At 52.2% G+C, this 13752-nt stretch overlaps 1 protein-coding gene across 2 annotated transcripts in view; it reads right to left on the bottom strand.

The window, feature by feature from the left end:
• PTK7 (protein tyrosine kinase 7 (inactive)) overlaps positions 1–13752 on the bottom strand; it is a 64729-nt gene that overhangs the window by 7807 nt on the left and 43170 nt on the right. For both annotated transcript variants that reach the window (XM_037053282.1, XM_037053290.1), the window contains exons 8-17: positions 13127–13260; positions 12846–12981; positions 12594–12713; positions 11135–11284; positions 10884–11034; positions 10658–10785; positions 9318–9521; positions 8098–8253; positions 6980–7212; positions 5916–5996 (exon numbers count right to left, since the gene is read on the bottom strand). In XM_037053282.1, coding sequence (XP_036909177.1) covers positions 5916–5996; positions 6980–7212; positions 8098–8253; positions 9318–9521; positions 10658–10785; positions 10884–11034; positions 11135–11284; positions 12594–12713; positions 12846–12981; positions 13127–13260 — 1493 coding nt within the window. The remainder of the gene's footprint in view (positions 1–5915; positions 5997–6979; positions 7213–8097; positions 8254–9317; positions 9522–10657; positions 10786–10883; positions 11035–11134; positions 11285–12593; positions 12714–12845; positions 12982–13126; positions 13261–13752) is intronic.

Raw genomic sequence — 13752 nt, 5'->3', positions numbered from 1 at the left:
CTGCCTCTTCCTCACTCACACTTTGTGAGGCGGGGCTCATCCTCAGCCTACAATCTCATCCTAGACTTTATACCCTAATATCGAAGCCTGCCTCTTTTCTCAACACCGCCCCCAGGTCCCATCACTGGTGTTGGGGGCACGGGAGGGCTGTCGGCCCCTTGGTGAGCCCAGAGGCGGGGTGCTGGCTTCAGTCTGGCCCTTCAGCTTCGCCCAGGGCCACCCGGGGCTCTGAGCAGCTGCACCAGCCTGGCTCCCAGGGTCACGGGAAGTCTGGCAGAGGAGCTGAGCTGAGAGGGCTCACCTCCAAAGACATGAAGCCAATTCAGTTTGGTTTCATCAGCATTAAAAAAATAGAATGGGAAATATCAGGGTCTATTACTTAATAAGGATATCATTTATAACATTTTTCATTTTTAAAACATGTAACTATACCAAACATTGGGTTGTGACATAAAATGAGAGTTTTGCTACAGTGGGTGTCAGTCAAAAAATGTTTAAAACACAATGTTCTAAACCTGTGCTGTCCAACATAGTATCCCTTAGCCCCATGTGGCTGTTTGAGTTAACTGAAAGTTAATAAAATTAAAATTCCATTTCTCAGTGGCTCTAGCCACATTCTAAGTGCTCAGCAGCCATATGCGGCTAATGATTACCGCCTCGGACAGCAGTAGATGTGAACACTCCCCTCACTGCGGGAAATTCTACTAGGCAGCACCGACCCAAAACACCGCCACCAACCTGGACCCTCTACACAGCGTACTGACAGGCACGGCATACACAGAGGTGCTTGCTGATCAAAGGACAGACACCACAGGGAGTTGGGAAAAATCTCACCTTCTCAGTGCACTTTCTTTATCAAAAGAGAAGACACAGAGACTTCTGGCCAAGATGGACACACTGTGCCTCCTCGCACAACCAAAATTAAGGACAACAAAGATTCAGAAATAAAAACACAACCAGAACAGACAGAAAATCGAACTGTATGGAAGTCCGACAACCATTTAACCAGACCGGTAAGAGGGGTGGAGTCGGCAGCCAGCAGAAAGGGGTCGAGGCAGGAAAAGGCAGTGGCAGCCAGACCTGGGAGCACAGGCGGCACGGGGCTCACCAAGGTCACAGATTCGTGTGCAGATAAACTAGGCAAAAATGGGCAGCAAGACAGACCGTGCAACCCAGGGCCCCAGTGACGGGAAATAAAGGCTAAAAGCACTGACTGAAAAGGTGCTGACTTAGGGGAAGCGGCAGGGGGGACTGAAATCTGAGAGCACACAAAAGAAGCACCTTTGCGCCCTCTCGGACCCGGCCCCCACATACAGCTCCACAGCCCAGCTACCGGGTTACCCCGCCCTGGTGAACACCTAGGGCTCCACCCCTCATATGTAACAGGCACGAACAGACCAAAACATTATGGCTCAAGAAGAACAGCTCAAAGCCCCAGAGCCAAAACTTCTAAGCAACCAGGAGATAGCCAACCTAACAGATGCACAGTTCAAAACACTGGTGATTAGGATGCTCACAGAACTGGTTGATTTTGGCCGCAAAATAAAGATGAAAAATGAAGGCTACACTGAGTGAAATGAAGGAAAATGCACAGGGATCCAATAGTGCTGGAAAGAAAACTGGGACTCAAATCAATGGAGTGGACCAGGAGGAAGAAACAACCAAACATAAAAGAATGAAGAAACAGGAATTCAAAAAAAATGAGGACAGGCTTAAGAACCTCCAGGACATCTTTAAACGTTCCAACATCCAAATTATAGGGGTACCAGAAGGGGAAGAGGAAGAGCAACAAGTGGAAAACTTATTTGAACTTATAATAAAGGAGAACTTCCCCAATCTGGCAAAGGAAATAGACTTCCAGGAAATCCAGGAAGCTCAGAGAGTCCCAAAAAAGTTGGACCCAAGAGGGAACACACCAAGGCACATCATAATTACATTAGTCAAGATTAAAATGAAGGAGAGAATCCTAGAAGCAGCAAGGGATAAGGGGACAGTCACCTACAAAGGAGTTCCCATCAGACTGTCAGCTGATTTCTCAAAAGAGACCTTACAGGCAAGAAGGAGCTGGAAAGAAGTATTCCAAGTCATGAAATCCAAAGACCTACATCCAAGATTGCTCTATCCAGCAAAGCTTTCATTTAGAACGGAAGGGCAGATAAAGTGCTTCTCAGATAAAGTCAAGTTCAAGGAGTTCATCATCACCAAGCCCTTACTATAAGAAATGTTAAAGGGACTTATCTAAGAAAAAGTAGTTAAAAAATATGAACAGTGAAAGGACAGCAAACTCACAGTTATTAACAACCACATCTAAAACAAAAGCAAACTAAGTGGACACCTAAAACAGGAGCAGAGCCACAGAAATGGAGATCACATGGAGGGTTACCAACAGGGGAGTGGGAGGAGGAGAGAGGGGGAAAAGGCACAGAGAATAAGTAGCATAGATGGTAGGGAGAAAACAGACAGGGGGAGGGCAAGAGTAGTGTGGGAAATGGAGAAGCTAAAGAACTTATGACACATGGACATTAACTAAAGGGGGGAAAGGTGGGTGGGAAGGGGTGTGCAGGGTGGGGGGGAATGAAGGGAGAGAATGGGACAACTATAATGGCATAATTGATAAAATATATTTAAAAAAAGACAAGACACAAAACCTCCAAATAGCTTCCAACCAAACGCGTTCAGCAGTGAGGGGGGTTAAAGAGGTCAGGGGAAGAGATATATCAGGGTTACCAAGCCCCGGGGGTACAGAGTCCTGCACTGCATCTCCAGGGGAACGTAGAGGCCACACTCCCAAAACAGCCCCCCGACTGCCACCCTGGGAATGACCCAAGGGCCACTGGGGCGTTCTACCGAAGGGCCAGGTGACCACTGTAGTGAACGGCCTCCACTTCAGGCTTCAGAACCCCAGGGCATCTCTGGGCCTCACCTGGTATCTGTGAGGGGCAGACAAAGGCTTTCGTAACGTGCCCTCATCACAGCGGCCACCCCCCAGTCTGCTCTCACTCTGCTGCCAGTGACGGCAAACAGAAGAGAGTGGGTCTGGCATGGTGACTAACTCGCTGTCTTTCCAGAGAAGCGGTGCTGCTGGGAATGCTGCTAAGTGAGGACAGTACGAGGGAATCCCAAGGAATTGACCCAAGCCAATCAAGCGTTTCCCTGCTGCTGGGCAAGCCACCACCAGGCGGCCACAGGACTGCTTCAGATACTGTTATGAAGACCGCCCCCGCCCCTTCCTTTCCAACTTCGATACTCCGAGGGCTTGCCCAGGCTCCAGCTGATCCGCTGTGACACTACCGTGCTCCGCTCACAACAGGCTTTCCATGGCCCCCCACAGGTCCCAGCACCGGACTGCATAGAGCACTATCCACCAGGTGTGCGAGGCTGACCCTGCTCCTCGTCTGCCATCAGCTTACAGGTGATCCAGTGAGAAATCAGAGGTTACAGCTCTCTAACTTCAAATAATCTCCATCATCTTAGCAGCTACTCTAACAAGCATCACCTGCAATTATGCTTCCGCTCAGGGTCAGTGTCTGATTTCTATCACTACTCCACTGCTATCCCGAAATCCTCCGGGGCGCCCCCACCCACCCACACCATGTACAGCACTCTGGTTCCAGCTCCAGCTGGCCAAGGAGCACCCCGCCTACCACCCCACCTCCCTTTAAAACTTAACTCTTCCTCCTTCCATTCTCCCGGATTCTTAGGCACATTGACACAGTAGCTCACTCAATTACCAGCATAAGAAAAAGCAAGTATCTACAAGTTTTAGGACACATTTCCTAAGAAGTTGTCATTTTCATGGAATCCCCAAAGAGCAGTATTTTTTAAACTACTGATTAAGACCCATATAGGTCTCAAAACCAATTCTGTGGGTTAAAAAAAGTAGGCTGGGCTGGGGTGTAGGGGGTAGGATTGAACAAAAAAGAAACAGGAGTCACGGATTTGGACACTGGTGTGCTGACCATCAGTGGGGGGGGGGTGCACGCGAGGGTACAAGGGGAATAAATGGTGATGGAAAAAGCACAATGAAAATAATAATCAAAAAAGGCTAGGAAACATTAAGTACATCAAATACAGTTGTGAAAGTTTCATTTTAGTTTATGTGTGTGTACGCATGGGTCATGATTAAAATGCACTTCTTACAAGAGATCCTAATGAAAACACATTTCAAAAATCATTGTCCTATACAAGGACTCCTTGAACTTTAATGAGCTCACAAATCAGCCGAAAAGGTTGTTTGAAAAATGTGAGTCCTCAGACCTACCTTCAGATTTTCTGACTCCTTCAGGCTGAGTGAGGTGTGCCCCAGAAATCAACTTTTTTAAAAAGCAACCCCATCCCCACCCCATCAGATGCAGAATACTGCCCTTAGAGAGTGGAACCCACCTGACTGAAGCTCCCCCAACAAATTCCAGGTGTGCTTTTGAAAAAGCGTGGGAGAGATCTTTAGCAAAGGTGGTGATGACTTTGGGCCACGTACAGCCTCAGGTCACATGACAGGGGTAACTGACTTCCTGCCAGCCCGCGTCCCTACGCCAGCCACAGAAAACCTACCTTGACTCCCCTCTCTCCTGAGTCCAACCCCTTCCTGCCATTCAACGACTTCCTGTCCTTGAGGACTGAACTCAACTAGCTTTCTCCACCAGGAATCCTTCTCTATTAACCACGTCGGTCTGTCCACCTAAAGGATGTGGACGTCCTCAACATCTCGTAATTCACGCCTCTCACTCGCTTTCTGTGTCCTACCTGAAGTCTGTATGGCGCATGCACCTCATTTACCTAAGCCCCTCACGAGATCCTCAGTGCCTCAATGAGGCCTGGCAGTTTCAGTGTGTCGTACAACCCCAGGGGCCGTTAGGGCCACGGCTGCTTGCTCCTGAAGACCTGCTGGCCCCGTGCATGTCCTGATTTGTGAGCTCTGGGCTCCTGACACCCCACCAGCAGGAAGTAGCGCGTCCTATCCTATGGCTTCTCAGAGATGGAGACAGGCGTGTGGTATCCAGAGGCCAGCTCTGGCTTACCGAGCATCAGGTTACTTGTCCTTGGTCGATCACCTGTGCTGGGAGGACATTAGCCTGAAGGGCCCAGAGCCACTTGCCCAGAGAGATCAGGGGCAGCCACGGACCCATTCACCTGACTAAACAACCAGCCGTACCTTTCTGCCCTGCCACCAGAGTCTGTGACCTGAGTCAGCTTACAAGGCAGGGAATGGCCACCTGGAAAGGCCCTAGCGGTCAGTCTGTCTACCTGCCCCAGGCTTTGACTGGTTTATGAGGTGACTTTGCTGTCAGCTTGGAAGCAGAGTACCCAGTCGCACGGAAGGAGGTGGATCCGTTTCAGAGGAAAGAGGGAAGGCCGTGGACGAGGAGCTGGGCTGCCGAAGGTCTCATCTGAGGTGGGCGGGGATAGGCAAGTTTTCCCTCTTCAACCCAGGTCCAACTGTTTCAACCCAGGTCCAATCCACCCTGGGGCTCCAGGCAGGGCTCCGTGCCCAGAAGGCGGGAGAACGGGAGGAAAGACGGCACAGACACAGCCAAAGTGAGAGCGAAAATGTGAAAACCACGGTGGGTGAAACACGGGCAGCCCACTCACAAGTCTCCACACTCAGAGCCTGAAAACACACTTGGGGACACACCCGGCCCAGCGCCCCCTGCAGGGGCTACTGCTCTGCTCCGTGGCACGGGTGAGGGCAGCTCTTCTGTGTGAAGGCAACACGGCTATACAAAGCTACTTAGTTGCAATTTCTCCATCCACAAAATGGAGACAGTGACACATTAAGCTGATCACTGTAATCGCTCAGGAAACACATTTAAAGTGCTTACCACTGGGAACACTCGATTAGCAGCATCCGTTACCATGACCGCCCCTGCTCCTGGCCCATCCTTGGGGACCCCCCTCTTCTCCCTCCATGTCCTCACCTTCTGCTTAGTGTTGAGGGGCTGTGACTTCAATTTTTCATCCTTGCTCTTAGAAATCCTCAGGAACTGTTTGAGGTCTCCCTGAGGAAAAAGCCAAGTCTCTGTCATGTCAGAACCTGGCCATTGTGTCCAAAGCCTTAAACCAAGCAGGTGCTCACAGGGTACCTGCCTGGCAGATGGTGAAAAGCCTTGACTTAAATGCCCACCCCAGCCTGGACCCACCCTCCCCTGGGGGGGAAGTCCAGTAGGAATTAAAAAATACACAGGAGGCACCTCCCAGAAGCTGTTAGTCAAAAAGAGAGGACGGTCATATCTACCCTCGGAGGATCCCCCAGGCAGGCAGCTGTCAAAGCCCCTGCCCTCCAGAAAAAAACACAACACCCCCTACTGACTCCTGTTTCCCCAGGGGCTTATTATCTAACAGACAAGCAAATAGTGGGGAACACCAGCAGCAGAGACGCACACGAAGCACTTGCGAACACTTCTGATGGGAAGATTAAGGATCACTCCTCCCCTTCCTGCCCCAGAGCTGGAGGGTTGGGTAAGCAGCCTTTGGAGGACCAGGGGTAATTAGGCCTAGGTGAGTCGGGGATGAAGAGCAAGGGGGCAGGTCTGGGCATGGGCTAACACTGGTGCCTCACACGGGGATGTCGGGAAGGAAGGAAAGCAAGTTCTGATTAGCTCATTCTCAAGGGGTGACAAGCCCTAGGGAAAAAGAAAAGTAACAAACCACAGAAAACCAGAGTCAGGGAAGAGGATCTGGAAGGTACCCATGCCATGTGCAGAGTGAGAAGGCAAGAAGGACGTGGGACCAACCCCCAGACACAGGGCTGGCAGAGGGAGCGCTGGGCAAGGGAAGGCAGGTGTCAGAGAGCTGGGGGTAGAGGGGGAAGGACTCGGGGGCAGGGGGGCAGGGGGGCTGGGCACAGGAGGCTGAGCATCTCAAAGTGGCAAGAGCAGGCCTTGGCTGAGACCACATGAGCTGAGGTTCCCATGGTGCTCCCCCACAACCCCTGATGGAATACTGCCCTCCTCAGACACCCAGGTCCCTGGCCAGCACGTACCAGGTCTACATATTCCAGCACCATGTAGTGGGGCTCGGCCTCCCGACACAGCCCCAGGAGCCGCACCACGTTGGCATGGTTCAGCTTCCCGAACATCTCAAACTCTCTCCGGAAGTCCAGCTGCTGCTGCTCATCCCGACTCTGCAGGCTCTTCACAAGCACCAGGGTCTCTGCCACTCCCTCCTCCAGGCCCTGTGCCTTAGCCAAGAACACTTCGCCAAACTCACTTTTTCCTGTGGGCACAGATCTCAGTCAGTTGCCTGCACCCAAGCAGAGGCAGCCCCTGACCAGGGAAGGTGCCTCGCCTTTCTCGGCCACACAGCGGGGAGTCTTCGCTACTCCCCACCCGCCTGGACTGGGCAGTGGCCAACTTCAGCTATGAGACCCTGAGCAAACCCCTTGCCTTCCCACTCTGGACTTCAAGTCCCCAACAGTAAAATAAAGGGGTGGGGTTAATATTCAGGGTTTTCCAAAGGATGGTTTGTACAAGAATTTTAGTGGCTCATAATAAACATGTCTTAACAGTTATATGTTTAATGAATGCTCAGAAAAAATGTAACTGGCACAATTCCCTAATTTCTCACACTTTTTTCCTAGGAAAAGCTAACTTTAGTTAGGTTTTGAAAAACAAGGAACCAATCTAAAGAAAAAAATCAAGTCAATAACACACAGGACCCCTGACCGGTGTGGCTCAGTTGGTTGGGCACCATTCTGCAAAGTGAAAGGTCGCCAGTTCAATTCCCAGTCAAGGCACATGCCTGGGCTGTGGGTTCAGTCCCTGGTTGGAGAGCATACAAGAAGCAATTTATTGATGTTTGTCTCTCACATTGATGTTTCTCTCCCTGTCTTTCTCCCTCCCTTCCCCTCTCTCTAAAAATAAATACATAAATAAGTAAAATCTTTTTAAAAACACACACACACACAGGAATGACAAAAGTGGTGGAGGTGGAGCATGAATGACAAGCAATGGGGACACCCTGGACTAGGTCTCCCCTGTGCTCCCCATCTCTAAGGTTCTAGGTTTCAGGCACTTCAGAGCCACCAGCCGTGACCTAGCCTCGAGCCAGGATGGGCGGCCTACACAGTTAAGCAGAGGAGTTGCGGCCAAGGCAACATACCCAGTGTGGTGATGGGCTGCAGACTGGCCCTCGGGAAGTGCATCTTATCACTCGTACTGTGGCGTTTGTTGGTGGCTGCAGGGCCAGAGCCCAAGCTGGTCAAGGCCACTTCCTCTTGGATTTCTGCTGAGGGCTGCCCATTCTGCAAAGGCCCACCTGGGAAGCAGGGGTACCAGGGAATGTCAAGATGAGACCTGTCACTCAGGTTACCATGGAGACCTCAGCTTTCTCTCCCAATCCCCAACTTCTCCCAAATGGGTCCAATCCCAGTGTTCCACAAAATAGGGCCAACCCAACTGATGAACTACTGACACAGCTGATTACAACCTCTGAAATGGAACAGACTGCAAGTCTCATTTGAATCACTGGTTCCTGGACCCCAGAACACATAAGCGTTTTTCCTTCCATAGGGCCTTATATATACAAAGCCCTAGGCAGGCACAAAAGGGAAGTCACAACAGGGGAGATCCAGGCCCTGCCCTTAACACCTCAGCTACAGGAGAGACTCAGAAATGACCCCAGGGAGCTCCCAGTGGAGGAGAAGAAGGGTGGGAGGAGGGAGCTCCCAGATGGTCCTTGGGGGATTTCAAAGACTAACAGGGGACAAAGTGTGTAGCAAAAACATGACTACATATGATACATCGTGGCTTATACTGTGATTAGCCACACAATACTATGGCTTAGTGCCACAGACGGAAGGCAGGGAAATATGGGAAGCTGGCACAAGAGGCTCCAGTGAAGAAGTCTTAAGCCAGGTTACTCAGAAGCCAAAGCCCTGGAAACTGGCCAACTTCAAGCTTCCAGTGGAGGTGGGGAAGCTCTGCCTTGACCACAGCAGCAAACCTCAGCCGGGCAGCCACCAGCTTCCTCCAGCGCTGCAGCTCTGTCCACCATGGCCGCAAGAGGGCGCTCAGCACCTGCGTATGGCAGCACTTCCCTCCAAGGGTCCCCCTCACCATTGAGGCACTCCATCTCTGGCTCCTCGCCCTCCGGCTGCTTCTGAAGCCGCTTGNAGCCAGGTTACTCAGAAGCCAAAGCCCTGGAAACTGGCCAACTTCAAGCTTCCAGTGGAGGTGGGGAAGCTCTGCCTTGACCACAGCAGCAAACCTCAGCCGGGCAGCCACCAGCTTCCTCCAGTGCTGCAGCTCTGTCCACCATGGCCGCAAGAGGGCGCTCAGCACCTGCATATGGCAGCACTTCCCTCCAAGGGTCCCCCTCACCATTGAGGCACTCCATCTCTGGCTCCTCGCCCTCCGGCTGCTTCTGAAGCCGCTTGGCCTTGCAGCGCTTCTTGCAATAGAACATGAGACCCAGGACGGCAATGATGTAGGCCACGGCAGCGCCCACGGACAGTCCGATGGTCTGGATCATCTTGTACGGGGGAGGGCTGCCAGGGCCTTCTGACTCCTCCAGCACGGGCTTGTCTGAGAGACACACAGAGGGGTCTGAGTAGGGGGTGCCGGAGCAAACCCAGCCCTACTTCTCCACCAGCCCCTCCATACCCCACAAATATGGCAACCTCCCAGGTACTTGAGGTCCTGGTCAAGCTACAGAGACCTGAGTAGGGTCACCACTGTCACTGGCTTTAACAAGCACCAGGCCCTCAGGCCCCACCAAGGTCACACGGAGCGCTGAAGGAGTTGAGGCCAGTAATTCCCTGGCTGACTGTGCACCTAAACACCAGTCTGGGGACGTGCGTGAAAACCATACTGTCGGGAGGCACCATAAACCCCCAGTTTGCTACCAAGCTTCTTAAGTGACTCGATAATGTGAGTCAGGCCCTGCACAGAGCAGGCTCCTCAACGAACATGTGCGTAAGGGCTCTTCTGGTCTAGGGGCTTTCAACAGCCTGGGGCCCCACGGAAAGGTAGGGGAACTAAGGGAGAGACACTGAAGGGGACACAATGCAGGACCCCTCAGCGCCCACACACACCCTGTGGCCCCAACCGAGGGGCCTGTCACTTCAATGCTATCTAGTTAAGCATACTTTCTCTAGAAAAACAAGTTTGCTGCTCACCAAAAAAATCTGACCTCGTTTAAACCACTCCCACGTTACAGATGCAGAAACCAGCCCTGGAGAGGAAATGGCACCTGCCTCTGAGGGCACACAGCTGGTTGGCAGCAGGAGGAGCTGGGCCCAAACCCTAAGTCCCTGAGCCTAGTCGGGGCCTTTCATCTGACACCTTGTCCTCTGTGGGCCGCCAGAGCAAAGGAACTTTGTCTTGCTGCATCCTGACCTGATCCTCTCCCCACCCACCCAGGGAGACGTGGAGCTGCTGCAGGAGACCGGAGAGAAACCGTTACAGGACAAGTGCACCCCCCCACAACACACACACGCGCGCGCACACACGTGCCCACATGCCCCAGCTGCGGGATGTTAAGTAAACGACACCCAGCTCTAAGCAATGAAGCTGAGACTGTCACAGCACAGCAGAGGGGACACAGCTGACTCCCACGCCCACCACAAAGATGGTTTAAGTGCCTTCTGTGTACATGGGGCCGATGAGTACAAAGGTGAGAAAGAAGTCTGGCCCCACTGCTTCCTATCCCCAGCCCATACCCACGACGTAGAGGGGAGCCTCTGTGTGCTTGATGTTGCAGCTGTTGCCCGCAATGCAGGTATAGCGCCCCGAGTCCTCAGGGGCCACGTCATGGATCACCAGGGAGCCATTCTGGAAGATGTGCATCCTGCCGGGAGAGAAGCCACAGCACTGCCCACCTCGCCAGCTCCTGGGAGACCAGGGTGCAGAAGAGGTGGGGTTGATGTGGGAAGAAGATGGCCCTACCTAGGTCCCAGCTTGGTGGGGTCCAGGATGCGGTCTTTGCCCTTCCACTGAATGAGTGGCTTGGGGTCCCCGTGGGCCTCGCAGCGCAGCAGAGCTGTGTGGCCCTGGTACACGGTTGTGCGCTCTGGCTCTACCTTGAAGGTGATGAAAACTGGATGGGAAGAGCCCAGTGAGGGGCAGGGAGGAGTGAGTGATGATGGGGCTGACAGGGGCCTGCCAGTCCCGGCCCCAGGACCCTGCAACAGTCGCACCTGCCACAGTGAGCTGGACGTGGGCACGGATCTGGCCCTGCAACCCATTGGAGGCAATGCAGGTGTAGTTGCCAGCATCATCGCGGGTAACCCTGGAGAAGTGCAAGGTCCCAGCGTTGTCTGTCACCCACTCTGGGAGGCTGCTCCCATCTGCAAGGGAGACAAAGGGAAATTATGGGACTGACCAGATTTACTTCGGCAGCTGGCTGGCAATGCCCTCAGTCACTCATGTCTCTGCAGAAACATGTCTAAACTCCTGACCACCCGCTGACAAGAGCCAAAGCCCTGAGCCAGGAAATGGAAACTCCCCCTTACTTACTCCTTCACTAATTGTTCGGTCTCACCTCACCACCCTGCATAACGTTCCACTTCTGCCACACTGCATTTCTGATTGGGAATCGAATCTGCCCTCTTCTCACCTTGCTGCCTATCACTTCTCACCCCTAGAATCCACTCCTGCTCTTTGCCACAGTCCCAGGCTTCGGATCCACGGTGAGCTGCACAGCCCACAGAAAGCCCCCCAGAGGGCCGAGCAGAGAGCCCTCTTCCTCCTCAAAACCTACAGCCTCAGCTTGAACTCCCTGTTCAGAAGAATGTAAAAATGGCCCAGCCCTTTAAAAAACAATTTGGCAATCTGCATCAAGGGTTATAAAAATGTGCATACTCTTATACATAATTATTTCATTTCTGGGAATCTTTCCCAAAGGAAATAAAGCCAAGTCCAGAAAAGACTTTGGCTTAAAGATGTTTATTGCAGTAATAAAAAGACAGAAAGAGAAAGACAGACAGAAAGAGAGAGGGAAAGAGGGAGGGAGATGATTAGCTACCCAAATCTCTATCACTTAGGGAATATTTAAGTAAACTATAGTGAATTCAATCACTGGAATACTATCACAATCATCAAAGCCAATATTTATGTATAAAAACATGGAGTAATGCTGATAATGCTAGGTAAAAAATATAAAATTACATATCTGCATCTTCTATTTTTATAGTAAGCACATCTTACTCATGCAAGCTTAATACGTGAATATGCACAATAAAATCGCTTTGTAAAAACAAAAAGTTACGCATAGAAAAAGAAAAGGACACACATCCAGAGGTAATGGATGGTGGGATTATGCATTTTTTTCTCTGGAAATTTTCTGAAGGAGCCCAAGTTACGTGCGTGTCGGAAGGGATGGCTCCTTCGAAAAGGGACGAGGGAGGCACGACAGCACTGTCAGGCCCAGTCCAGTCACTCGTCCTGTGCCGTCCCATGTGCTGTCCACACCACAGTCCAATCTCATTTGTGCCCGCCTTTCTCCCTAAGCAGACTGTAAGTCTGCCCTGCGTTTTTCGTCTACAGTCCCGCAGTCCCTGGCACGGTCCTGGGCTCTCGGCTGGTTCTGAGACACGGCCGCGCCCGACCAGTGGGCAGTCCTGCCTGCTCCCCTCCCCACGCTCACATGGTACTGACCTGCTCGTACCCACTTAATAGTGGGCTTCTCTCGGCCTGTGGCTGAGCAGGGCACTGTGGCCTCCTTGTCAAACTCCATGCACTGCTGTGGCCGGGGTGGTGGTGTGAACTTGAGTTTTTCTGTTTCAAGACAGGGAGGACAGGTGGGTGGAAGAGGAGAGATAGAGACAGCTAGGCAGGCCAGGGCAGGCCTGAAGATCCTGGATCCTTCCCTTTACTGCCCTGTCCACCAAGCAAGGCACACCAGCTCACCCAGCACTTGTACACGGGCTTGGGCCTCAATGCTGCCAGCCGGGGTGCTGCTCACACAGCGGTACCAAGTCCCATCATACACCTCCACGCTGTTAATGCGCAAGGTCCCATTCTTGGAAACCTCAAACCGAGAGTCCTGAAACGCAGAAGAGGCCTTGGCCTGAACCCCCACCAATGCTACCCTGGGGATGGCATCAGAAAAGAGCACTACAGAGGGGAGCACAGAGGGGAAGAGCAGGCGTGGAGGCCCCCCGCCCCCCAGCAACAATGCTCACTCTCACCTCCGAGATGAGCATCTGGTTTCTGTACCAGGTGACTGTGGGTTTCGGCGTGGCCTGAGTCAGGCAGTGCAAGTAGCCTGGCTTGCCCTCCTCTAGCTGGCTGTCCTCAGGCTTCTTCAACCACGTGGGCACAGCTGGAGGACAGGGAGGAGACAGTAAAGGCTGATTACCATGTCTGCAAAACCAAAGGATCCAGTCCCAGGAAATTCTGTTTCCCATCAGGTCCTGAGCTCAGAGCCTGTCCGTCCCAGTGGTGACTGTCGCAATCACCCTCAGTGACGGCCAACATGCTACACCTTTTGAACTTGCCTTTGTTAACAGTCACAACAAATGCCCAAGGTATGTATTTCTACACCCATTTTACAACTAAGACAGAGGTCCAGGGCGGTATCGGTGATTTGCTAAAACATGACAGAGACGGAAACAAACTTGTCTGTCTGACTCCAGAACCCTGTTCTTTCTATTACATCACAACCTCGGACCTGTGTTCTGTGTACTCACTCCCTGAATGATCTCATCCGGTCCCCGGCCCTCAGTTCCACACGAGTGGATGATTCTCCAGCGAGTACCGTGACTCCTGACCTCCCCCACGAGCTTCAGACTTGCAGAGCCAGCTGCCTATTAGC

The sequence above is a fragment of the Sturnira hondurensis genome, unplaced genomic scaffold (assembly GCF_014824575.4).
Source record: "Sturnira hondurensis isolate 20B ecotype Veracruz unplaced genomic scaffold, ASM1482457v3 Scaffold0000880, whole genome shotgun sequence".
NCBI lineage: Eukaryota > Metazoa > Chordata > Mammalia > Chiroptera > Phyllostomidae > Sturnira > Sturnira hondurensis.
Note: the sequence above shows the minus strand (reverse complement) of the source record. Positions and strands in the feature narration are given on the sequence as shown.